The following is a 27,500-nucleotide window of genomic DNA, read 5'->3' on the forward strand; positions in this document are numbered from 1 at the left end:
GTCATGATGACATCACTGACAACAGCATTATATTTCAATATCTTGCAAAAGCTCAATTCTAAAGCCTTCTTCTCATTTGCAATTGAATGAAAAACAGTCCCTCAAAAGTTGTTGTGGCTATGCTGACAGCTGGGAAACTTAATCGGTTTCTCCATGGAGGTGGGGCCAGGAGGCGGGGCGAGGAGAAGCACAAGTGGAGGAGGCAAGGTCGCACATTGTAACGCACTCACACCCTCACTTCCAGCCATCCCAGCATCATGAGTGTACACTCCCTTCTGACAGGTCCGCATACTAACGACTTTGCACCAAAGTGACTGTTATAATCTCAAATAAGTCCACTGTAGCGTTTCACTATGTACCACTGCGTCACCTGCTCTTGCTAATGCTGTGTGCGTGTGTGTGCGTGTGTGTGTGTGTGTGTGTGTGTGTGTGTGTGTGTGTGTGTGCAGCCATTCCTCCAGCGGTGGTATGAATCGCATCGTGCAGATCACCAACTCCTCCCTGTCTCCTGGCAACGTGGGCGGCGGCTTCAAGTCCTTCAAAGGAGCTCCGCGACGCTTCTAGAACCCTCAAGAACCCCTTGGCCCCGCCCCCACACCCATTGACTCCGCCTTCATGTCCCTTGACCCCCCCCCCCCCCCCCCCCCCCTCCTCCACGGTTCAGCTCCAGCTCCCCACTGTCTGTCCCTCCCCAACTCTTCTTCCAGAAGCTTCTCTAACCCCCAACCCCCCAAGACTCTCCTCTACTCCTCCCACCATCCCTCACCCCACCCTCCTCTACCTCCTCTCCTCCTCCCACCATCCCTCACCCCACCCTCCTCTACCTCCTCTACTCCTCTACTCCTTCCAGAAGACTCTCCTCTTCTCCTCTTCTCCTCCTACCATCTCCAAATGCCCCCCCACCCCCTCACCTCACCCTCCTCTCCTCTCCTCTCCCTTTCCTCCTCCTCCTCCTCTCCCCTCCCCTCCTCCTCTCCTCCTCCTCCTCCTCCTCCTCTCCCTCCCTCTCCCTTCCTCTCCTCTCCTCTCTCTCCTTCCTCTCTTCCGCTCCTCTCCTCTCCTCTCCTCTCCTCTCCTCTCCTCTCATCCTCTCCTCTCATCCTCTCCTCTCCTCCTCCTCTCCTGGCCCTCTCCTCTCCCCTCCTCCTCTCCTCTCCTCTCCTCTCCTCCTCCTCCTCCTCCTGCTCTCCTCTCCTCTCTCCATGTTCCTGTTCCCATAGTTGACTCTTCATAGTTGACTCCCCTGTTCCTCTTCTGTTCCCCATATCAGTCTCTTTTATACAAACTGAGGAAGGACCTTGGTCTCCGTATTTTGTTGTTGTTTTGTTTTTTTAGCAGATGCCTGTTTTCCAGATGTAAACAGATGTAGCTGTTTTAGGGAGGGAGGGGGAGGGGGGCTGTACAGAGCAGCGGTATTTTGCTTTTGGTTTTGAATTCTGATTTTTAAATCTCATCTAGAAGCTGATAGGGTTGAATCTCCCCTTTACTCACAGGCAGGCGGGCAGCAGTTAGTGTACAGGCTTTGGTTCACGGTTAAATGTTCGCAAACTGCCCTCAAAATGTGGAGTGTGTGTGTGTGTATGTGAGTGAGTGTGTGTGTGTGTGTGTGTGTGTGTGTGAGGGAGGGAGAGGGAACATGTGCGTGTTAGCGTGTTAGCGTGTGTGTGTGTGTGTGAGTTGGTGTTTTAATGAGTTCCTGGTTGTGCTGCTGCCTCTGTAAGCTGTGTGACGCCTGTGGGAGTCAATAAAGTATTCTGCTTCTACCCTTTAACCTTCACGTGTCCTCGTCTCCTCTTATGACCTCCATGTGTCCTTGGGTCCTTTTACAGACTGGCATCATGCGAAGTCTAGATCTGCAACTAATGATTATTTTAATAGTTGACAGAGCGATAGATCCAGTCACAATTAGTCACCAAAAAAAGACTCCGACAGACCTTCCCGGCCTCTAGCGCAGGGAAGTGAAAAAAATCTTACAGCTGACAATGACTTTTAAATCATGATGGTAGCTTATTTACTCCAAGATACAATGTCCAATTCATACCTGGGCAATGTTATGTTTCAAGAAAGTAATTACATTTATTCTCAATTAGCTTTGTACATTTCTCACAACAGAATAATAATTCTCAAAACTTCTTGTTCAATTGCCACTTCCTGGTGTTATCTGTGCACATGATAAAACCAGTTTCTCATAGTTTTCAGCATATAGCAAATTATTTTGTCCACCATGCAATGATTGTGTACAATTCTCAGCTTTTTGTACGTTATTAATTGCCTTTGTCATATCACTCAAAAAGCTTTGACACTGAATACATGAAACTATCTCACCGCCCAAAACATTTAGGCCCTAGGTGATGGTATAAATCTTGACATGGAAAATGATTTACCAAGCTGTCATAATGTGATGAGCACTGTATAATTTCCATTGGATTTTTATCTATAAATGTGATCTGAATTGGTAAATTGCTCACAGGTAAATATAGACACTCTCTCTAATGAAAGGCAGTAGAAGGGAAAGAGAAAACAGGCATGCAATACAACAATAGGCACTGTACTGCATGACATTAGGCCTACTCTATGCCTCATGTGCCCTTTATAATTACGCCCCACACAAAATTACAATATTTCCCTAGAATTTCACAAGACAGTAAGTGCACTTTATACAGTGTCGATGTATTGTTTCACATTTATTTCGCTTTACAGTTCTATGTTTTTCCACACAGTCCTGCAAGACAAGTAAAAAGGGGTGGTAGAGGGCACATTTTGACACCTCAACCAGAGTTGGCTATTTTTTTCTATTTTGCAATGAGGAAACCTGTCAATAAATAGGTCATACTCTAAATGTATATCTAATGTACGATCTTATCTGATCAATGTAATATCAAGTCGAACGTACAATTCCCATCCAATCTAAACATGACACACCGATTTGACTAGCTTGTCCATACATTTATGACTTAATGACTAACCATTCTGCTGGCGCTGACACGTTCATTGACACAAAAACGTGGTTTTAAAAGACAAACTAAGGATTTTGAGCAAGAGACTCGGTTTTGCAGGTCATCCACAGTGTTTTGCCATTTGTTAAAGCTGTTTTGAGAATGAATATTATGTTTTGGTAATTGCGAGAGAGACTCGAGAAATGTAGGTTACAAAACCTATTGAGAAAAACTGACGCCTTAGTGAAGTTTAAGTGAAAAGGCATTTGAATTAAAGTAAATGAAACAATTAGTCAACAATGAAAATTCTTATAGACACATTTTTATAGTCGATCAAACCCCATGTCTCTTGTCAATGGCTATGTTTACATGACATTTATAATTCCAAATCAATAATTCAGAATTTAATAGTGGCGAAACTTGTGCCCTGACCAAAACCACCCCCAACCCTAACAAGGTTGTGATGCACAAACATGATGGACAGTTCAAGTTGGGCTTGTTATCCAAACGCAGTGGCATGACGAGATGAGATGTTGCCTCTTATGGCCATCTCATGCCCCTTTGTCCTCTAATGACCTTGACGTGACACTTCCGGCAGCTCTTTACTCCACCAACGGCCCCGGTGAAGAACCCTCATCATGTAAACCAGAGGTGGGGAACCTTTTTCATTCGAAGGGCCACTTCAAATTCATCCGAGGGCCGTACTATGAACACAAACCAGGATTTCCCCCTGCACTTTAGGCCTGGGTACGCAATCTACAGAGAAAAATATTTCGGTATTATTTATTCATTAGATATGCCTTGCTTTTGTATTAAGTAAGTGTTAATTTAGGTCCTTAGTTAAGTATGACCTAATAGCTACTTAACTATTAACTGTACCCTTACTTATCTATTAGTTAAATAATTATATGCTATGAACTTGTGACACATGGTAATAGTTATCTAATAGTTAAGTAACTGCTTACTAATGTTTAACATATGCATTAATAACAATGAATATGTGTCTAATGTGGCGTTAAGTAGTAATTATTAACTCTTACTAAAGTATTAGGTTATAGCTACTTTGCTGTTAATTATGGCCCCTAAATTAACACTTACTTAATACAAAAGCCAGGCATATCTAATGAATAAATAATACTGAAATATTGTCTGTAGATTGCGTACCCATCATGCACTGCACTTCTTGGAGCTAATATTCTCAAACATTAACTTAATTATCACAAAGGAATGGTTTAGTTTCGCTTCAAAACTATTACTCTTCATAATGCTCTGCATTTATTGTAGGATTTTTTACCATTAAAACTAATAAGTGGTACATGAAAAAGTTACATCTCATCACCACACCATCATTGAGGAGTGTACGTCCAATCCTTGCTATATATTGGGTCCTGTTGCCACTATTACAGTGATTTGAACAAGTGAAAACTAGATGTCACAGTAGAGTAATTACTTAACTATTAGGTATGCTCAGCCAAATCTATTATAAGGGTCCCACACACCAATATCTATTGATTAATTAACCATTAGTTATCCGCTGCCAACTCTAATATAAGGGTCCCAAACACCAATATCTATCTATTAATTAACCATTAGTTGTCCTCAGCCAAGAGCCAACTCTAATATAAGGGTCCCAAACCCCAATATTTCTGTATTATTTATCCATTAGTTATGCCTTACTTTTGTATTAAGTAAGTATTAATTTTGGTCCTTAGTTAAGTATGACCTGATAGCTACTTAACTATTAACTGTGCCCTTACTTATATATTAATTAAATAATGATATGCTATTAACTTGTAACACAAGGTAGTAGTTATCTAATAGTTAAGTAACTGCTTACTAATGTTCAACATGTGCATTAATAACAATTAATATGTGTGTAATGTGGCATTAAGTAATGATTATTAACCCTTACTTAAGTATTAGGTTGTAGCTACTTTACTCTCAATTATGGCCCCTTATTTGGAAGTGTTACCGTATTGCTTAGTCAGTGGAGTCTTTCATCTGCCATTTACGCACAATAAAGTAAATTTAGCCCCAGTCAGCTACAACTTCGAAGATAGGTTGTGTGACTTCTCCAAATATGTTACTTTTCTAAACTTTTGTGGTATCCGATGGGATGCCATTGTCATGGACTAACACAAGTCCATGACAAAACATGGGGACAGAGACGTGTAATCAGCGTTCCTTTGTTTTATTATAAGCAATCGATCAATCAACAAAACTAGACTAGCGGGTAGATGGGATTTATCAGTCATCAGTGGTGTAGTGAGAACGAATGTAGGATGAATGTAATGTGGTGTATGCGTGTTGCATGTTTACATATCGAGAAGTCAAAACAAAGAAAAAATATAGCTGCAAGCAGCAATGCTGGGCCAAGCAGTAAACTTGCCCAAGTCGCCACGGCAACAGAAGGAACTGCACTGCACTCCCTTTGGCCCAAATCTCGCCAATGTTGGTGTGCATTCCTTGGAGGGGAGTGTGCTCACATGAACCAAGTTTATTTTGAATCCCTTAAAGGGCTGCCGAGATATAAGCTCACTTCCTGTTACCTGTTGGTGGCGCTAGAGAGTTTGAGCTGGGAATCTGTTAAAACATTTTGTGGGAGGTCATGGGATTGACTAGTATGTGTGCAAAAAAGTCCTAAAAGAATCTCACAAACGGTTGCTGAGATATGACCTCACTTCCTGTTTTGCCACTTTTACGACAATTTTGATTGGCTGTCACCTCCAAACCAGGGCCGTCATTAGGCCTATTTTAGGGGGGCTTTAGCCCCCCCTACATTTGTATTAGTCCCCCCTGAAACGATTTTGCAAAAAAAAAAAAAATGTTTTTTTTTATTTTTTTTTTACATTTTTCCAAAAAACAAATGAAGTAAAGCACTGAATACGAACCATCAAGAAGGCAAGTTAATCTGAATACAAGTTCATGGTTGCTTATTGTTTAATGCCACTTATATCCTACTGCACAGCAATAAAAGCAGGGTGCACAGCAATGTGTTATGCGGGGGGGAAACAGGTAAAGGATTGTGCTTTGTGACTAAAAACACCTCAGGAAAAGTGTAATTACTTACACGGATGAAATGTTCAGACCCAAAGTAATTTTTACTCACAATTCCCTTGTAATAAATCAATTTGACATTGTCTTGAAATTATAGTTGAGCTTTAATATTTGTCTTAGCAGTTTGAAAACACACATGAACTGATTAAAATAGCTACTAATGGAGTAAAAATAACCAAATATCTGCCAGGGATGCATAGTTTTCCAAGTAAGGAACCTGTTTGAATGAATCGCTTCCTGACCACTGCTTCTCCTGGAGATGTGCAGTTAGTAACTCCTTAAAGTTCCTAGTCCTTGTGTAAATTATGCTCTCTGCATTTTTATCTAATCATTTCAACTTCCGTAGGGCCTACATAATATTCATCAGTTGAAACATTTTAAAATGTTTTGTTTAGCTTACATATAAGGAATGTTCATTAAAATGTGAATTAAAAAAAATCACTGTAACTAGTGTTTAAAAATCGGTATGGTGCTCTTAAAATAATTGTTGAAGAAGACGCTTTTGCACACCTCTGTAGGTGGGCAGGTGCGTAGGATATTATCCCAGTGGGGTTGTCATTCAAGTGTAAAGAAATCCTGCATACTGTCCATTCCACCAACAAACTTTAATACAACATGAAGAAGGTCGGATGACCGAAACAATGTATTGAATTTTGTTGGTGGAATGGACAGTGTGCGGGATATCTTTGCTCTTAAAATAATGAATTCATAGACAAAACCTTAGCAGGTGAGCTGAAAATTTTTCGGAAACATTTTCTTCCTCTGGGGCTAAGCCCCCCCTGTCTCTCAAACCTAGTGACGGGCCTGCTCCAAACGATAAGAGGTATCAAAAATTCTTTGGATATCCTAATGCCTATCAGTCTGAAGATGATGTGTACCTTTTTGCAGGTAATTCTGACAAAAAAGTGTGTGACAAGTAGCATCTTATTGAATTTCACAAAATTCAAAATGGCAGAATTTCCCTTCTGCGTTGACATAACGTCATATAGTGCGTTGGATTCGGCTTGGCCCAAGGATTCTAGTGATGGTAATATAAATTACAGTGCCCTCCATAATTATTGGCACCCCTGGTTGAGATGTGTTTTTTAGCTTCCAATTATTTATTTATTTTTCTAAATAATATGGGACCTTAATGGAAAAAAAGAGAAAAATCCAACCTTCAATACAAGTGCATTTATTCAGTGGGGAAAAAATCCCACATAAAGAAATAATTATTTGACATCAAATAATGTGTGTCACAATTATTAGCACCCCTGGTGTTAATATTTTGTACAACCCCCTTTTGCCAACGAAACAGCACCTAATCTTCTCCTATAATGTTTCACAAGATGGGAAAAGACAGAAAGAGGGATCTTCAGCCATTCCTCTTTGCAGAATCTCTCTAAATCATCCAAAGACCTGGGTCCTCTCCTCTGTACTCTCCTCTTCAGCTCACCCCACAGGTTCTCAATGGGGTTGAGGTCTGGGGACTGAGATGGCCATGGGAGGAGCTTGATTTTGTGTCTGGTGAACCATTTCTGTGTAGATTTGGCCATATGTTTAGGGTCATTGTCTTGCTGAAAGACCCAGTGACAACCCATCTTCAGCTTTCGGGCAGAGGGCAACAGATTTTGATTTAAAATGTCCTGGTATTTCAAAGCATTCATGATGCCATGCACCCTAACAAGGTTCCCAGGGCCTTTGGAAGCGAAACAGCCCCACAGCATCACTGACCCACCCCCATACTTCACAGTGGGTATGAGGTGCTTTTCAGCATGCGCATCTTTCGTGGCACGCCAGACCCACTTAGAGTGTTTGTTGCCAAAATGCTCAATCTTGGTCTCATCTGACCAAAGCACACGGTCCCAGTTGAAGCCCCAATACCGCTTGGCGAACTCCAGACGTTTGCGTTTATGATTGTGAGTGAGGAAAGGTTTTCTCCGTGCATGCCTCCCAAACAGCTTGTTGGCGTGTAGACAGCGCCTGATGGTTGATTTGGAGACTTTGTGACCCCAGAATGCTACCATTTGTTGTAATTCTGTAACAGTGAGCTTTGGAGATCTTTTGATTTCTCTTACCATCCTTCTCACTGTGCGTGGTGGCAAAATAAACTTGGGTCCTCGTCCAGGCTTGTTTACCACTGTTCCAGTTGTTTTGAACTTCTTAATTATTCCTCTCACAGTGGATATGGGCAGCTGCAGTTAAGTGGCAATCTTCTTGTAGCCTCTGCCTGACCTGTGAAGGTCGACGCACATCTGCCTCACTTGTATGCTGTGTTCCTTTGTCTTTCCCATGTTTAAGAGTGGATAAGAGAAATGGCCTCTGTGTCACGTCATATTTATACCCCAGGGAAACAGGAAGTGATGAATTACTAATTAAATGTTCCTACATACTCTGGTAAACTTTGTAAACTACTGAAGAAATGACAGAAATGCTTCAATTATATTTATTTCCTGGGAATTGTTAAGGGTGCCAATAATTGTGGAACAGGTGATTTAATGAAAAATGATTCTTTTTTAGTCAGGGATTTTTTTATTTTCTTACAATTCATGTGAGTTGAAGGCTACATTTTCCTACAATTTTCAGTGTGACAGAATTCTTCTGCAATAAACACTGAATTTATTTTAAGGCTTTTAACACATCTCAACCAGGGGTGCCAATAATTATGGAGGGCACTGTACATCGTGCATATGGTTTAAAAGCTACTGGCAAAAATGTAGCTAAAGTTTTGACCTGTTGGTGGCGCTACAGAGTTAGAGCTGGGGGTCTGAATATCTTTTCATGGGATGGACATATATGTGTGTAAAAAATCCTAGCCAAAACCATAGCCTTTCTACCTATAGCCGTCCCACAGGCTATTCGCCCCATTATACAAAATTTGGCCGCAGTTCAATGGATTTGCATTAGGGGCGCTGTTCAGACAGAGCAGATTGGGGTTCCCCTATTGGGCTGGGGCTAATCGCCCACAATAAGTCCTCCCTAGCAGCTGAAACCTGGACATATTACGGTTGTCTCTGACTGCAAATTAAACATTACAATTTAAAACACAGTAACCTAGGAGTTATATCCGTCTAGTTTCTTACAGCTTCGACATTTGTGAGTCAGTCTTCACTAGCTTCTAGCTAAGGAAATGACGACATCCAATTGGTGAATGGGGAACTAAACCGGATGCTAACGTCGGCGAGACGTAGCCTAGCCACAAGCTAACTGACAAACGTGAGGCCAACAACTCGGCCGATCGTGATGTACGCCACAAATAGACCAATCGACCTCATATTTAGACACTACAATGTTGATTTCTGCCTTCGATTTTCATCAGTTAAGAAATCTAGCGTCGGATTAACACATTTTTAAGGTAGTAAAGCGAGTTGCCGCCATGTTTGTTTTCCAGAATCACCCGGGTAGAGAGCTCACGTGCAGCATTCTGGGTAATTGAGTTTCACGTTATTCATGCACAAAATGCGTGTTTTTAAAAAAATGCAATGAGTTTAAAAAATCAAACCAAATGCCATTTGGAAGGGCAATTTACACTTCCTTTAGGAAAAATAAAATGAAAACCGGTGGCCTTCCATATCGGACACATCAGTTGCGTCTATTGTGGAGCTTCATAGGACCCCCATTCATTCTGACGGCTCTCCTCTGCTTGAACATCGCCGCCCCGTGGACAGTACCACCCGGAAGAAGCTGCCAGTTTGGCCTCTCCTCTATAAATCCTCTCTGCCAAAACCGCCAAAGGGTTGCTGAGATATGACCTCACTTCCTGTTTCGCCACTTTTACAACAATTATGATTGGCTGTCACGGCTAAACGATAAAAGATATCCAATATTCCTTGAGACCCCATATAAAGCTCAGTACCGAGATACAATATACCGAATTTCGGGCGAAATGGTCTAATTTGTGAGGAGTAGAATTTTTATTGAATTTCACAAAATGCAAAATGACGGGAAAACTATCCAGGCGGAAAATGACGTCATAGGGTATGTTGGATTGGCCCAAGGATTCCAGGGATACCAAGTTTATGAAAATTGGCCAAGCGGTTCAAAAGTTACAAGCAGAATGGGGGGGTGGTGTTTGCCAACTGAGGTGATATAAAGCTTCAGTATTCAGTATACCTAATTTCCGAATCTATGTTCACATAATAATTCATATGCAGTTCATGAGGGTGAAACTCAGTTACGTGACTCTGGTGTACCACATGTGCCCTGTGCTGAGAGGGAAGAGTGTAGAAAGCTGCTCTACTGGAACAGGTGACTTCATGAGAACTAAGAGATAAGACGATACTCATCCAATGTCAACATTTCACAATCACCGCCGAGGGCATTCATTTGATGTGGTTCACATCCTCTGCAGAGAGTGCATTATTAGCGTTTGCGTGTAATAAGATCAACTGGTTTTGCCAGGTTTCCAATGAAACATTCCTCTGTAGAGAAAATGTCAGACCTGGCATTTAACAATGTGCTATATGGGCATACCTGTATTCAGATCCGATCATCAAATAACGCAAACACTTTCCTCTTCTGGGACATACGAGATTCCGTTTAGTCAGACCCTTGAAACATGGATGTATAATTGTATTAAATTAATGTTCCTATTGTCCTGCACTTGCCAACAAAGTGAAACTATAACGGCTACACACCGACAGCGCGGACGTCCACTTAATGTCCACTGAACGTGTCCGGTATCAGTCCGAAACTGTTAGAACACATGTAAACAGATCATGCCTTGCACACAGGAGCTCGGTGTAAGCCCGGTGCATGTCTGTCCCGACCGGACATGTCCGTGTTGCTCCTTGAAAATAGAACTCGAGTCTATTTTCCTGCGCGGACGTCCGCATTCAATGAGCGGGCTCCATTGAAAATGAATGGCTGCTGCCCGCAGATAGAACGTGGACGCTCACTGTGCAGTGTGCAAGGCAGCCCACGAACCTCTCGGACTCGCAATGCTCCCATACATGTTCAGCAAACGTGCATATCTTGGTGTGCATGTACCGTAACAATGCTGGTTAAACAAATAAGTTTCTTCTAATTCATTATTAGTCATATCAAAGGGAACTTTAGTTATAGTCATACGTATATTATACACTATGTGACATATCATAGTCACATTGTCCCTATGATATTTCTGGAGGATCAAAACAGTTGAGTGTCATTTTAGGCTTTGGAATACAAAGGTAGAATGCCCTAAAGTGGGACGATGCCTAATGTGGGACACCTTAAGGTTTAAGGGGTGTAGCTTTGAACCAAGTTGGTAAATGTTTACAAAACTACAACCAAATAAAAGCCCTATCATCCTGTTATCATAATATCATGATTTAGTAAATGTATAGTAATACTCCAGGGAGGGGTTACAATTAAGAGGAAGGACCCTGGGTGAAGTCCATCAAATGGCAAATTACATAGCATTTGGCCAAATTTGTCTTTAGGGTATAAATCCATTTCAATCAAAACAACATTGTCAATTTTTTGATAAATATGTTGGGTAGGTAAATGTTCATCAGAAAATAATGTTTGGTGTATATGAAATTATGTAATATTTTATTTTTAAACCATATTATTAGTGTCCCACTTTAGGATAGGTGCGTCCTAAAGTGGGACACAAGATTTTCCTAATGTGGGACAGTTGTAAAAGTAGTAATTTAATAAGTCAAACAATTACTATGAAGTCAAACACCATGTCCACATATAAAAATGGATATTTAAATCTATATCAAAGGTGTATTTCAGTCTTTCTGGCCTAATCTACTGGAGCACAGCTATTAACACAACATTTGGGTCCAAAAACCGGAAGTTCTTCCCTCAAATAGAGCTGCCATGTTGAAGTGACCAATTGTGTGCTATGGGTTCAAACAGTCTCAGTCATATTTACCAATAAAAGAAAGTAAAAATAATTAATAAAACATGCTCTGAATGTGTAGCTGATATGTCTTAAAGAGTGGCAGATCACATTTTGAATTAATATTTTACACAAACATGTTTTAGAGACCTTTTAATATACACTGTCCCACATTAGGAAACCGATTGTCCCACTTTAGGGATAACCATGGTTTTTGACCAACTTACATTAGTATCAAAATTATTCGTATTAGAAACACTTAACATGTTTTTAAAGGTTTTATTTGATTAGAGCATAACTAGAGGATGAAAAGGGTGTAATTTGTTTGTATTGAAATGTTGTCATTAAATTTTAATAAACCACCAAAGTTGAAGTGACAAAAATTGTCCCACATTAGGGCATTCTACCCTACTAGTTGTTACTTCTTGGCTGTGTGACAGGAGCAGGATCTGACAGTGTTGGTGTGATGAGTACAGTGGAGCTTACTCAGAAAAAGAGTCTTTGATGACAGAGACCTGAGAACCCAAAATAAAATCCTGGTTTACAAAGCTGTAGTCCTTCCCTCCCTGTAATACGGAGCAGAAACTTGGACCACACACAGCCGACACCTAAAAGTTCCAGAACAATTCCATCAAAGGTCCCTGCAAACAATAATGAAGATCAAATGGCAGGACAAACGCACCAACATCTGAGAGGAGGTCAATACAGTACACTCAGTATTACAACCATCATGATGAAGAACCAACAATACTGGACAGGCACGTCATCCGCATGCCAAACACCCATCTTCCACAGCAGATCCTGCACTCCCAGCTGGAAGGTCAGCGTGCCCTTGGTGGCCCAAAGAAATGCTACAAAGACAACATCAAAACCAACTTAAAGAAGGTCAACATACCATCTAGTAACTGGGAGGATCTGGCCATGGACAGACATAGCTGGAGGAAAGCAGTGCATTAACATGCAGCACATCATGAAAAGCAGCAATGCCGAAAGACACAAAGGATTAAACCAATAAAAATTGAGTTTTTTCTAATTCATTATTAGGAGGCCTATTATTGAAGGGAACTTTAGAAATAGTCAGATTTAGTTTGCCAACTTAGGTGATATAAAGCTTCAGTATTCAGTATACCAAATTTTCGAATCTATGTTCACATAATAATTCATATGCAGTTCATGAGGGTGAAACTCAGTTACGTGACTCTGGTGTACCACATGTGCCCTGTGCTGAGAGGGAAGAGTGTAGAAAGCTGCTCTACTGGAACAGGTGACTTCATGAGAACGCAGAGATAAGACGACACTCATCCAATGTCAACATTTCACAATCACCGCCGAGGGCATTCATTTGATGTGGTTCACATCCTCTGCAGAGAGTGCATTATTAGCGTTTGCATACTAATAAGATCAACTGGTTTTGCAAGGCCAGGTTTCCAATAATACATTACTCTGCAGAGAAAATATCAGACCTGGCATTTAACAATGTGATATATGGGCATATTCAGATCCAGAGATAAGATGATACTCATCCAATGTCAACATTTCACAATCACCACCTAATTAGAGGGCATTCATTTGATGTGTGGTTCACATCCTCTGCAGAGAGTGAATTCCTGTTTGGAGACTTTTAGGATGTTTTTGATTGGCTGTCTTGGCCAAACGAAAAAGGTCAGTGCAGGATCCAAAGGATAACCTTTGCTAAGCTTGTTCTAAAGATGATGTGTACCGACATGAAAAAATCCCATAAAATTGAGGGAGGAGAACCATTTTATTGATTTTCACAAAATTCAAAATGGCAGAAATTGTATTTGGGTGGACATTACATCATAGTTAATTACGTCTTGGCCCAAGGATTCCAAAGATATCAAGATGTTTAATATTTGGCATGCCGTTCAAAAGTTACAGGCAGAAATCTGCTGTTGGCACTAGAGGGTTGGGTGGGGACCTAAGGGGAGTGCTAAATTTGAGTATTTTCCTACATAAGATCATATGGGCTAACTTAAACATCCCATTGGTGAAAAACGGGTGCTAATGTAATGTAATAATGTGTGTCAAATGCCAGTTTTTTTTCTTCTATGGGCTGGCATAAACATCACATAGCAGAAAAACTGATCTGCTAGCATTTTTTTGCTAATTGCAGCGCTCCCTTAGGACCAAATTTGCCAATGTTGGTGTGTATTCCTTGGAGGGGGTGGTGGTCGCGTGTGCCAAGTTTAGTTTGAATACGTTAAAGGGCTGCTCAGATATGAGCTCACTTCATGTTATGCAACTTTCAGACACGTTTGATTGGCTGTCATGGCCAAACGGTAAGAGGTGTAATAAATTCCTTTAAAGTGTTTTTGCAGAGTAGTCCAGAGATAATCTCTACCAAGTCTTGTGAAAATCTGACAACATTTGTAGGATAATAAAATAAGCATTTTTATTGAATTTCACAAAATTCAAAATGGCGGAATTTGTCTTCCAGTTGACATGACTTCATATTGGACTCACTAATTCGACGCCCTTTCGGTACTTACGTCATACGACCCTAACCCTACTCCTAACCCTAACCCTAAACCTAACCCTGAACCTAACCCTAACCCTAACCCTAACCCTAAATCGCTTGTTTGAAATGTTTGATTACCATGTGACGTACCACGTACAGTGGTGCTCATATGTTTACATACCCCAGCAGAATATACGCTTTCTCTGCGATTTCTCACGAAATATGACGGATTACACAAAACCTTTTTTTTCACTCATCGCTAGTGACTGGCTTAAGATATTTATTAGCAATATTCTGTGTTTACTCTTTCAAAAGCATGATCACAACCCAAACTACCCAAATGACCCTGTTCAAAAGTTTACATACCCTAGTTTCTGATGCTGAATATGGCCCTACTTAACATCAAGGACCGCTCTAAATTGTTTGTGGTATTCAATTCATGGCTCCTCCATGACTGAGGTACCCTGAGCATGGTACCGTCCCGTCGCACTGCTCCCTTGGGGCGCCATTGGGCGGCTGCCCCCCTGCATGGGTGAGACATAAATGCAATTTCGTTGTGTGCAGTGTTCACTTGTGTGCTATGGAGTGTTGCCTGACAATGACGATGGAAGTTGTAGTTTTGCCGGTTGGGTTTTCACTTCACTTTCACGTGTCTCAGGTCAGGTAGGGCGTGTTCAACTGAACAAGAAGTACAAGAAGACGGAGGAAAGAACTACCACATCGAGACAGAAGCAGCAGCAGCAGCAACTGCATTGCAAAACAGTGGCGATTGAAAGTAAGTACACCTGAAAATCTGTTGCTGCTTTGAGTGTGTATAGTCTGTTTCAATTGTGATCTTTGGCAATTTAAAAGCAACAGTTGGGGGTGGGGGGAGGGGGGTGTCAAACATCCTTTATTTGGCCTGCTCTCACAGACTGAGTTATTGTGATACAAACAATACAAAAACCTTCAAATGTTATGTATGAATTTGGGGAGAGTATTCGGATGCCTCCACGCCTCATACTTCAGTTGCGTTGACACGGTCTTGGCCACTACGCTCTCACCAAGCCAAGTCGAGGCAAAGCAAAGCAGAGCACATCAGCAGCATTTTACAGCCAGTCTAGCACTGCTTGTATAGGCCACACCTTGTTGTAAAAACGAGACTGTTTAAACGGCCATCAATCACATGATTTTACACATAAAATTGCCTTTGACACACTTTTTCATTTTAACTGTCTATAATATTTTTTTCTCTTTTCTCTTTCTTTGCTCTCAAGTGCATTGAATGACAGTTCTGTATGATAATGTGCCATACAAATCCTTATGCTATTACTATAATATATCATTTGGTTTAAGTGTGTAAGCAGTTGAATGAAATGATTTGTGCTGGATCGAAATGTGATTTGCCAGTTAATCATTCTCAAAATAGCATGGCTACATCTGCTGGTTTTTGTTTTTGTTTTTTTTAATTGTTGTAATTGTCTCAAGTGTTCCAGTGCATGTTTGCAACTGGTTGTGTACGTGCGTATAGCCTACAGTAAGCACACTGACTCCACATTTAATCAAATAAATAGATCCTGTTTATCTAAACTAGATTATCATAATGTAGGCTACTTATCATGATGCTGTAGAGTGTGGCAAGTTGGTTCAGATTTGCCCATGTTATTTGGAGATGGGCCAATGGACAAAACCGACTAAGTTAGTTTGTAAAAGGACAAATAGTTACAATTTCTTTGGCAGTATGGTGTGTGTAGTTGGTTCCATTTTGTCAGTTTTACACAAAGTTGAATTCTGATAGCAGGCCCCTCCCATAGTGACAAAACGTCAAAGCATTTTGACTTGTAATGACTACATTATGCCAAAGTGACAACGCATTTTGGGGGCACTGACTATTTATGTGAGAAGGGAATTTCGACACATTGCTGAAATGTTTTGGGAGAAATATATTCCATTCATAAGTTAGGCCCTGGAATGCAAAGAAAAAAGTTGGGATAGAGTAAAAAAGGAATCATTTATTGTTGTTTTCATTCTTATAGGTGCAATTTGTCTCAAAGCCATGGCAACTATTTTAATAAAAAGCATCACTGTGGCCATCAGTAAAGGCCTAGCTCTGTATAATCACCTACAGAAGATGGAGGAGAACAAAAAATCCTGTGCGTGTCTGGCAGAGCGGATAAAGACTTTGGTGGACACATTTAAAGCGTTTGAAGAACGAGGCGTGAGTGAAGAAGTGGTGCAAAAGAGCCTGGAAGAATTTCAGAACGTGTTAGAGGAAGCTGACATCATCCAGAAGAAGTTTGAAAACACCAGTGGAGTCAGAAAGACAATTACTGCAAACTCCTTGAAAAAGGACTTTGACAAGGTGAACAGACAGATCGATGAAACAGTAGCACAGCTCAACCTCTGCCTGCAAAAGGAGGAGTTAAAGCACCTGGATGAGCAAAGGCAACGCCTTGAAGAGGTGTTTGATGCTCACGTACAGGCGAAGCAGGATGCTGACAACTATAGGATGGATGCGGAGGAATGGAATAAGAAAAGTAAGACATAATGTGTACAAAAGAAAATACCACACACACACACACACACACACACACACACACACACACACACACACACACACACACACACACACACACACACACACTCCTCTGTAGAAAATGTCATAGGGGTCATTCTGTGTCTTCAGGGGTCGTACAGTGTCTAGGCATCTCAGGACTGCCTGACTGTCAGAAAGGTGTCTACAAAGGTGTGATAATAATAGTAGTAATATTTAGACTCTGTTTGTGGATAACAACATCATTCAACCGGGACTAGGCAACTGCATAATGAGACCAGGGCAGCTATGACCAGAACTGGTGGCCTACTGTGTCCTTATAGGCCAGAGGTCTGTGCTGTGGCCCATCGATGGCCTGCCATAATAATGATATCATTCTTGTTCTTTGTGGACTAGGTAAAAAGGTGTTTTAATTAAATGCTGTTCCCTTGTGCTAGCTTCAAAAAACCAAAGTGGAATGATCCATAGGCTTTATTTAGGCTGAAAAACTGACTAGTCTAATTGCATGAATTGAATCGAGCTTGAATTTAGTTGTTAACTAGTGGTGACTGATGAACTTAATACTACTGTGTGTACAGTTCTATCCGCACTCGAGGAAACCAAGGACAGCGTTGAGGAAACCAAGGCTGAAGTGAGAGGTGTGCGTGATGTGGTGGACTGCACAGCCCAAGATGTGCGTGAAATCAAGGACGCCGTGGTGGGACAAGGTAGGCTATGTGACAATTTTATGGATATCACATGAATTGAAAATTCTCCAACTAAAAATCAACAAAAATGATTATTAGAACTTGGCGAACTTGTTCAATCCTTGACTTTTGGCGTGTAAGATTATTTTTCTAATTGAATTGGGCAACAGTTGCCACATTTGTCAATGCTGATTTGCTCATGGTGGGCTGTAATTCATATGATTAATCAATTGAATATCATCCTTTTGGAATTCCACACTACTGTAAGTAGCTAAATGAATGTCAACAATTATGCAATAGACTATCTCACTATCTAATAATACATAACCACCTAAATCATCCTGTCTGAGAGTGAAAAGAATGTTATTTGATGTGTGGCATTCTCTGGAAGATATGAAGCATCAGGCTACATATGTACAAATACTTGACCCACACGTCAATCAGTTGATATTTACATTCCTCTCAAAGTCTATCAACACAAAAAGTAAAAAGGCAGGCAAAATCCCAGATGTGAAAATTGGATTTGCAAATGTATAATTTGTGTCGACGTTTAGCCATTAGGTTGTGTCAAATAATTCACACTGTACTAAGCTAAGTGGCATATGGGTGCCGTTCAAAACAGAAGACGCAAAAGTAGTTTTTTTAAAGCCTTTTATACAATGATGATTGCGAGTGAAAACGGAAAAATAGTTTATCGCAGGTGTCATCCATTTACACGGCACCCTTTTTTTTTACCATTTCCTGCACAGTGTACCTTTAAGGTGTATGTGACGTGAACATGTTTTGATGGAGACACATCCCAGGTCGTCTTCAAATCGCCCCGCTCTGGAAGCAATCTTCAGATTTTTACTTTTGTTAGGACTCCGATGATGGTTGCCGTGCTGACACTTCCGATTTATATGAAAGCGTCAGCTAAGTGTAATGTAATGCAATATACAGTAAATATATTTTTTTTACCATTGCGAGTTTTACTCACAATTGTCTTCATAAACGGCACCTAAATCCAAAGATCAGATGCCCATGTGATTAGATCAGATGCCCATGTGATTAGATCAGATGCCCATGTGATTAGATCAGATGCCCATGTGATTAGATCAGATGCCCATGTGATTAGATCAGATGCCCATGTGATTAGATCAGATGCCCATGTGATTAGACCAGATGCCCATGTGATTAATAACCCCTGCCTTCTCTCTTGTGTTTGTTCTTGCAGCTTCAGGTTCAGCAGGCGGAAGTTCTAAATATATGGTTGGAGGTAAGACAGAATTAAGCAGCTACACTTGTTTAGCAAACTCAACTACACTTGTTAAGCAAACTCAACTACACTTGTTAAGCAAACACAACTACACTTGTTAAGCAAACACAACTACACTTGTTAAGCAAACTCAACTACACTTGTTTAGCAAACTCAGCTACCCTTGTTAAGCAAACTCAACTACACTTGTTTAGCAAACTCAGCTACACTTGTTAAGCAAACTCAACTACACTTGTTTAGCAAACTCAACTACACTTGTTTAGCAAACTCAACTACACTTGTTTAGCAAACTCAACTACACTTGTTAAGCAAACTCAACTACACTTGTTAAGCAAATTCAACTACACTTGTTAAGCAAACTCAACTACACTTGTTTAGCAAACTCAACTACACTTGTTAAGCAAACTCAACTACACTTGTTTAGCAAACTCAGCTACACTTGTTAAGCAAACTCAACTACACTTGTTTAGCAAACTCAGCTACACTTGTTTAGCAAACTCAACAATTTCTAGTTGCAAAGCATTTTTTTACAGTGTAAATCACACCGAATAAAAGCATAGACAAAATGTACTGTAAAATAAGACTCTTCACCCTAATGCAATGCCTTTCAACACCATTTTGTAGATAAGCACTTCATCGACAAACATCGCACAACACTGATTCAGCGTGTGTCAAATGTGGATGCCATCCTGGACCATCTGCTGGATAACAAAGTCATCAAACAGGAAACCTACAGTAAGATCCGCCGCGAGTCAACCAGCTATGACAAGATGAGGGTGCTCATGGAGCAAGGCAACCAGCTATGACAAGATGAGGGTGCTCATGGAGCAAGGCAACCAGCTATGACAAGATGAGGGTGCTCATGGAGCAAGGCAACCAGCTATGACAAGATGAGGGTGCTCATGGAGCAAGGCAACCAGCTATGACAAGATGAGGGTGCTCATGGAGCAAGGCAACCAGCTATGACAAGATGAGGGTGCTCATGGAGCAAGGCAACCAGCTATGACAAGATGAGGGTGCTCATGGAGCAAGGCAACCAGCTATGACAAGATGAGGGTGCTCATGGAGCAAGGCAACCAGCTATGACAAGATGAGGGTGCTCATGGAGCAAGGCAACCAGCTATGACAAGATGAGGGTGCTCATGGAGCAAGGCAACCAGCTATGACAAGATGAGGGTGCTCATGGAGCAAGGCAACCAGCTATGACAAGATGAGGGTGCTCATGGAGCAAGGCAACCAGCTATGACAAGATGAGGGTGCTCATGGAGCAAGGCAACCAGCTATGACAAGATGAGGGTGCTCATGGAGCAAGGCAACCAGCTATGACAAGATGAGGGTGCTCATGGAGCAAGGCAACCAGCTATGACAAGATGAGGGTGCTCATGGAGCAAGGCAACCAGCTATGACAAGATGAGGGTGCTCATGGAGCAAGGCAACCAGCTATGACAAGATGAGGGTGCTCATGGAGCAAGGCAACCAGCTATGACAAGATGAGGGTGCTCATGGAGCAAGGCAACCAGCTATGACAAGATGAGGGTGCTCATGGAGCAAGGCAACCAGCTATGACAAGATGAGGGTGCTCATGGAGCAAGGCAACCAGCTATGAGAAGATGAGGGTGCTCATGGAGCAAGGCAACCAGCTATGAGAAGATGAGGGTGCTCATGGAGCAAGGCAACCAGCTATGACAAGATGAGGGTGCTCATGGAGCAAGGCAACCAGCTATGACAAGATGAGGGTGCTCATGGAGCAAGGCAACCAGCTATGACAAGATGAGGGTGCTCATGGAGCAAGGCAACCAGCTATGAGAAGATGAGGGTGCTCATGGAGCAAGGCAACCAGCTATGACAAGATGAGGGTGCTCATGGAGCAAGGCAACCAGCTATGACAAGATGAGGGTGCTCATGGAGCAAGGCAACCAGCTATGACAAGATGAGGGTGCTCATGGAGCAAGGCAACCAGCTATGACAAGATGAGGGTGCTCATGGAGCAAGGCAACCAGCTATGACAAGATGAGGGTGCTCATGGAGCAAGGCAACCAGCTATGACAAGATGAGGGTGCTCATGGAGCAAGGCAACCAGCTATGACAAGATGAGGGTGCTCATGGAGCAAGGCAACCAGCTATGACAAGATGAGGGTGCTCATGGAGCAAGGCAACCAGCTATGACAAGATGAGGGTGCTCATGGAGCAAGGCAACCAGCTATGACAAGATGAGGGTGCTCATGGAGCAAGGCAACCAGCTATGACAAGATGAGGGTGCTCATGGAGCAAGGCAACCAGCTATGACAAGATGAGGGTGCTCATGGAGCAAGGCAACCAGCTATGACAAGATGAGGGTGCTCATGGAGCAAGGCAACCAGCTATGAGAAGATGAGGGTGCTCATGGAGCAAGGCAACCAGCTATGAGAAGATGAGGGTGCTCATGGAGCGAGTCAACCAGCTATGACAAGATGAGGGTGCTCATGGAGCAAGGCAACATCCACGGAGGTCCAGCTGGAAAAGACATCCTGTATGATGCACTCATGGAGGAGGAGACCTTTCTCATGAAGAGCCTGAACACAGGGCTTTAATGCCCCAAATTAGTGTATCTTATTTGCAAGATCATTTTCCAGGTTAATTCCAAGCGTGTTTTGTTTTATCGTGCATTGTACTCGAGAATCTTGCTTTAACGTCATGTACTGGTGTGATGGAGTGGCCATCATGGGGTTATATTTGGAGTAGGCCTATGTTAAGATTTTTTTTAAGGTAAACAAAGTCTGCTCAGAGTAGTGAGTAGCTCAGATCTCTGAGAGGGCTGAGTCGAAAAATGCAGCACCACCGGTTACTGACAAGTCAAGGGTGGTGTGAGCAATACAACAGCATATTGAAATTGGCAGAAGTTCTCCTTTAAACTAAAACAAGGCCCAGCCCTGACATTGTCTTGGTTTAAGATACTGGGTGTGTCCCTTGGAGTTGGATGGAATGCAATAGGTCCCAGAAGTGAGCACACCTACACCCCTCACATTTCTGCATTTTCACGGCATCGCCATTCTTTTCATGTACTCCTATTTTATTTTCAGTTTTTAAAAGTCTTTCCCTCAACACTAAAGCTTTGTAAAGTAGACAAGGTGTGGACGCGTGATGTTGGACAGTAATCTCTAACATACTGTAACTAATTCAGCTTTTTGGCACCTTAGAAACATTGCCCAGATTAAGGGATTAGGGGTGTTGGATGCTAAACAGCACATTATGGAGACCATGATAAACACATTGGCTTAGATGGTGTCTTGACACCATGTGATGGTAATCAAGTGAGTTTTACAAAACAGTCTGGGCTGCGTTTCCCAAAAAAACTTAAGTAGTACTTAAGCCTAAGTAGTACTTAAGTATGAGGGGCCGCCTAGGACATATATTAGAAATAGGTCTCACATCATCACTAAAAGTCTATACATACACTATTTTACCCTTGCGAATGCTCTTTGCCCAACCACCTTATTTGCATGTGCAAGAAAAAAGTATTGTAAGTAGGCCTATAAAATGATTTTACCCATATACTTTTTAGTGATGTGGTATATTGCCTAGGGGGCCCCTCATACTTAAGTACTACTTAAGGGTTTTTGGGAAACGCAGCCCTGATCTGTAAAATCAAGCATGGTAGTGGGACTGGCAGATTTGGGGCTGCATCAATGCCCTTCACGACAGTTTTTATTATTTGTCCTTGTCTATTGACTGCTGTGCAACAGCACTGGTGATGGGTTTGTGTGGTAAAATGTATTCTCATAATATACTGATTTTGATTGACCATGTCACTGTCACATGACATGTAGTCCATTTTAAAAGCACCTTTGCAAGAAGCAACAAAGTTTGCCCTGATGAAGACTGATTGCAGTCGAAACACGTTGGCGTTATCCATTAAAATAAAGGATTTTTCATTTTTCACTAAGATGAGTGTGTCTCGGATCATTAAGACTACCACGCACTTTCAACAAGGAGCCTACTGTGTGGGCCTTCACATGGAGATACAGTACTCACAAGCTAAATTATATTGCAATTCGTCCCATAGTTTGGCCTTTCTTGAGCTAGAACAACTGGCCTAGAAGTAGTGTGTGTGTGTGTGACACAACAATGGGAGTTAGGTAGCGTGTGTGTGTGTGTGTGTACGTGACACATTAATGGGAGTCAGAGCGTGTGTGTATAATGTCTGTGTGTGTGTGTGACACATTAATGGGAGTCAGGTAGCGTGTGTGTGTGTGTGTGTGTGTGTGTGTGAGACATTAATGGGAGTCAGGTAGCGTGTGTGTGTGTGTATGACACATTAATGGGAGTCAGGTAGCGTGTGTGTGTGTGTATGACACATTAATGGGAGTCTGGTAGCGTTGTAGAAAACAGGCTTTATGGCAACTCTTCTCCAAAACAACACAAGACATACACACACACACATTAGTGTTAAGGGGGAGAGAACACACACACACTGTTCCATACGGTCAACATCGACAGTGTGTGTGTGAGTGACCTTGTGTGTTGATCTAGTGTGTGTATGTGTGTGTAAAGCATTGCTCTCATGATTCAAATGATTGGCAACAGAAATGTCTCAACTTAGTAACATCAGATACCACACACTCTACACACACACACACACACGCTTGTAACAAAGATCCGGGTTGATCTGTGTGTGTGTGTGTGTGTGCAATACGTCGGCACCGTGCACTCACAGGGTGGGAATTAGGTAGTGGGCAGGGGTGTGTGTGTGTGTGTGTGTTGCCTTACGTGTGCGTGTAAGCATTGTGTTGCGTGTGTGTATTACTGTGAGCTTTGGGTAGTGTGTATGTGTGTGTTAGTGTGAGCATTGATGGGTTATGTGTCTGCGTGTGTGTGTGTAGTAGTAGTAGTAGTGTTAGCATTGAGTAGTGTGTGTGTGTGTGTATTATTGTGAGCTTTGGGTTGTGTGTGTCAGGGCTGGAACTTGAGTTTTTACCCCACCAGTCACTGTGGCAGGTACATTTTAAAATCTACCAGTCACTCGCAATTTTTACCAGTCAACTCATATGATAATAATTATTATTATTTTACCATTATCATCATTGTGTCGTTATTTTCATTATTATTATGATTACATATAATATATAGTGTTTGGTTGACCATTTCCTTAACACCAGAAAGGAGGACTTCTTATGTGTTTCGGGGTCTGGGGTATCCTGGCGATGCCATCCTATATTAGCCTGGCGACGCCATCCTATGTTAGCCTGGCGACACCATCCTATGTTGGCTTGGCGACACCATCCTATGTACTTCCACCCAAAGATGTTGGCTCCGTGCCTAGTCTGGCCCAACCCTCCTAGCTCAGCTTGCTCACTTATCAGCCAATCAGCAAACAGTTGAGAGTGGTGACGCAGAATTCACCTGCGGAATCCGTTACTGGTTAAGGTAACACTATTCACAATTGTTTTGTTATTTGTATGCTTTTGCAACACTACATCTTAACAGTCATGCTCGTGAAGCACAATATGGGTTTTAATTTGAATCCGGAACTCCAATGAATTTAAATGGCAGAGTAAGTTCAGACCATCTCCCACAGTCCATGGATTCCTCTTAGCTTTCGTCAGACCGTTTGACGGAGTCAACAGTCGACTTTCACCCAGGCTAGATCTGGGGGCCCTCTCCCAGAGAAAAATGTATTTTTAGATGCAATTTCCTGCATTCTCATGAGTTTTCTGGTAAAGAATGGCAAATCCCATTAGACAAAAGAAAAAAACGCCTGGACATCCAGGCTATTCATAGATTATTATAGAGTTGAGGAGTTCACAGTTTTCAACTGTCAAAGTGACGGGTGGGTTTCAGGGGTGGAACTTGACATTTTTGTCACTGTGGCAGGTAGATTCTAAAATCTACCCGTCACTCACATTGTTTACCAGCTCATATTCACCCTTTCCAAACATTACAACGCCAAGTAAAATCATTGTCTGATCAATACTTTTGTGGTCATTAAGTTAGTTATTATGATGCCAATAACTCTTAATTTCTAATTTGCTTAAACCTTTGATGCTGCGGATAATTCAGCGTGAACACGGGCGCCTGTACAAAATATTCACCTGTCAAGGTGACTGGTGGGTTGACATATTTCACCTGCCAAAGGCCAAATTCACCCGTCATTGGCAGGTGGACGGGTGCTTATTTCCATCGCTGGGTTGACAAATGTACCAGTCACAGCTGAAATGTACCCACATTTGACAGGTGGACGGTGGGAAGTTCCAACCCTGGTGTGTGTGTGTGTGTGTGTCTGTGTCAATGTGAGCATTGATGGGTAGTGTGTGTGAGGGCATAAGTGCTTGTGTGTCTTTGTAGCCATTGGGAAGTAGTGTGTGTGTGTGTGTGTGTGTGTGTGTGTGGGGCATGAGTGTGTGCGTTGGGCATAAGTGCTTGTATATAATAGCTTATTAACTTCATATTAACTTCTTATAAACGGAAGGAACACAAATAAACAAACAAAAAATAAAATGGAGGCAACACAGACAGTCAGTCGCAGCACAAACAAAAAATGAACAAAGTTAAAAACAAAACAAAAAAACAAATAAAAATAAAAACAAAATGGCGCACAAACGGTGCGAAGTGTCTTTGTGTTCGTCTGCGATAATAACAGACTTGTCATCCACGTCTCTTCATCTGCACGTGTCTTTTTTCTAATAAGAGAAAACCAACCCCCCATCCCCCCCTAGCCAGGTTTTACCAGACCACATCAATTACTTCCTCGGTGCATGGAGCACGGAGCACTTTGGTGCGCCCAAGTGCGTTCGCTTATTGGCCGGTCGTTTGAAAACCGATTGAAAACTCCCCAGAGAAGCGTAATCAGACCATTTGTGGATGACGAAGTAGTTCAAAATGAATGGCCTGGGCTGTCAGACCTGCTTTAGCAGACCACATTTTGTAATTACTTCGCAATTCATTTTTGTCTGGATGCTCTTTGCCCTGGAGCACTTGGGCGGGAGGAGAGAGCTCAGCTCTGGTTCGAAATGAGTGGTGACCAATCGCTGACAGTTGACGTTCGTGACCTATGTTGTGATGCTCCCAAGTGCTTATTGGCTGGTAACACGGCCCGTCTGGTGGTACACTGAAAGCCAGTCTGTGATACTGTGATACTGTCACATTTTTGGAAATAAGCTTATTTTACACCTCCCCTTGAGTTAAATAATAGGGTTTTACCGTTCTCCTGTACTTTCAACCGTTCTTGGGGTATGGCGGTGCAAAATTTACCTCCATGCTAGCAGTTAACATTGAGTCCAATGACTCGCGGCTAACTGGTCTCATAGGACTCAATGCTAACTGTTAGCTTGGAGGTCAAATTTGCACTGTCATAACTAGAAAACGGTTGACAGTACAGGAGAACGGTAAAACCCTATTATTTAACTCAAGGGAGGTGTCAAATAAGCTTATTTCCAAAAATGGGACAGTATCACTTTAAATGTCATTTAAAATGAATGGTCTGGTAAAACCAGGCTAAATCCCCCCGGTAGAGGCAGCTGGGTGTTTTGGCTCGCATGGAGCCCATTGGCTGTCCGTAGCAAAGATGCGGCGTTGGTTGTCGTAGCAACAGATAACTTAGTGTTTGCAGAGAGTCGTCGTAGCAACACTTCCTGTTTGCAGAGAGTCGTCGTGGCAACACTTCCTGTTTGCAGAGAGTCGTCGTAGCAACACTTCCTGGTTGTGTCCAGGAAGGCTGCGAGGCACCGGTGGCTTGAGAAGGATGACGGGACTCACCGACCAATCAGGACGCACGCAGACGCAGAGCAGAGCAGGCGGACAGAGGTGGGTGGGGGTGTGTGTGTGAGAGAGAAATATTGTGTGTGTGTGTGTGTGCGTGTGTGTTTACATACGGAGTGTCCAGTCAAGTCTCTGTCTCCATTTACGGGTGTTCAGTCCCAAAACACACACACACGCACGCACACACGCACACACTCACACACTCACACACACACACACACACACACACACACTCACACACCCCCGCCCGCCCGCAGCCGAGTCTGTCGTTACAGGATCACACACTTGTCCTTGTCTTTGGGCTCCTTGCGCGTCTTGCGTGTGTGTGCGTGTGTGTCGGGGCCGTGTGTTTGGGTGTTTGCGTGTGTGTTGTGCTGCTTCTGGGGACTCTGGCTCCCCCCGGTGGCTCCGGCTGGCGCTGCGTCTGCGGCCCCCGAGCCCTCTTCACCTCCTCCTGCTCCTGCTCCTCCTCCTCCTCCTCCATCACCTCCTCCTGCTGCTGCTGCTGCTGCGTCCACCACGTCTCCCCCTGCCGCCTGGGCCTGGGCCTACACACACACACACACACACACACACACACACACACACACACACACACACACACACACACACACACACAGTTATCAATCAGGAGGCATGAAACTGTAACTATTGTTCCTCACGGTGTAATACTACACCTCCACCACAAGAGGGGGGTATATTACCACAGGGCCATATAGTGCTATACTGCAGCTCCACCACAAGATGGCGTATTATTTATATTTATGCTCCTGCTCCTCATAGAATTGCGATGTGTGTGTGTGTGTTATATACCTGCTCCTGCTCCTGATAGTATTGTGTGTGTGTGTGTGTGTGTGTGAGTGTGTGTGTGTTACCTGCTCCTGCTCCTGACAGTAATGTGTGTGTGTGTGTGTGTGTGTGTGTCTGTGTGTGTTATATACCTGCTCCTGTCCTTGATAGTATTGTGTGTGTGTGTGTGTGTGTGTGTGTGTGTGTGTGTGTGTGTGT

At 42.5% G+C, this 27,500-nt stretch overlaps 3 protein-coding genes across 3 annotated transcripts in view; 2 read left to right on the forward strand and 1 right to left on the reverse strand.

Annotated features, from left to right (window-relative positions):
* sltm (SAFB-like, transcription modulator) overlaps positions 1 to 639 on the forward strand; it is a 21,598-nt gene extending 20,959 nt beyond the window's left edge. The window contains exon 20 of the mRNA XM_063189980.1: positions 450 to 639. Within this exon, the coding sequence (XP_063046050.1) occupies positions 450 to 564 (115 nt within the window). The 3' untranslated portion in view covers positions 565 to 639. The remainder of the gene's footprint in view (positions 1 to 449) is intronic.
* Positions 640 to 16,305: 15,666 nt separating this feature from the next.
* Positions 16,306 to 19,564, forward strand: LOC134440054 (apoptosis-associated speck-like protein containing a CARD). Its single transcript, XM_063189982.1, has 4 exons — positions 16,306 to 16,800; positions 17,396 to 17,524; positions 18,717 to 18,758; positions 19,383 to 19,564. Exons 1-4 carry the CDS (start codon positions 16,320 to 16,322, stop codon positions 19,562 to 19,564), a joined length of 834 nt encoding a protein of 277 aa, XP_063046052.1. The 5' UTR covers positions 16,306 to 16,319.
* A 7,168-nt stretch (positions 19,565 to 26,732) lies between these two features.
* mindy2 (MINDY lysine 48 deubiquitinase 2) overlaps positions 26,733 to 27,500 on the reverse strand; it is a 25,154-nt gene continuing 24,386 nt past the window's right edge. Inside the window, exon 11 of the mRNA XM_063190701.1 lies at positions 26,733 to 27,040. Within this exon, the coding sequence (XP_063046771.1) occupies positions 26,762 to 27,040 (279 nt within the window). The 3' untranslated portion in view covers positions 26,733 to 26,761. The remainder of the gene's footprint in view (positions 27,041 to 27,500) is intronic.

This window comes from Engraulis encrasicolus, chromosome 23 (assembly GCF_034702125.1).
Source record: "Engraulis encrasicolus isolate BLACKSEA-1 chromosome 23, IST_EnEncr_1.0, whole genome shotgun sequence".
Lineage (NCBI taxonomy): Eukaryota > Metazoa > Chordata > Actinopteri > Clupeiformes > Engraulidae > Engraulis > Engraulis encrasicolus.

What these genes read in the sequence shown, in the direction of transcription:
- LOC134440054 (XM_063189982.1), top strand. Translation starts at nt 16,320, where the DNA reads ATGGCAACTATTTTAATAAAAAGCATCACTGTGGCCATCAGTAAAGGC. An exon ending in GGAGGAATGGAATAAGAAAA is followed by an intron (nt 16,801 to 17,395) that starts GTAAGACATAAT and finishes CTGTGTGTACAG; the next exon opens with TTCTATCCGCACTCGAGGAA. An exon ending in TTCTAAATATATGGTTGGAG is followed by an intron (nt 18,759 to 19,382) that starts GTAAGACAGAAT and finishes ACCATTTTGTAG; the next exon opens with ATAAGCACTTCATCGACAAA.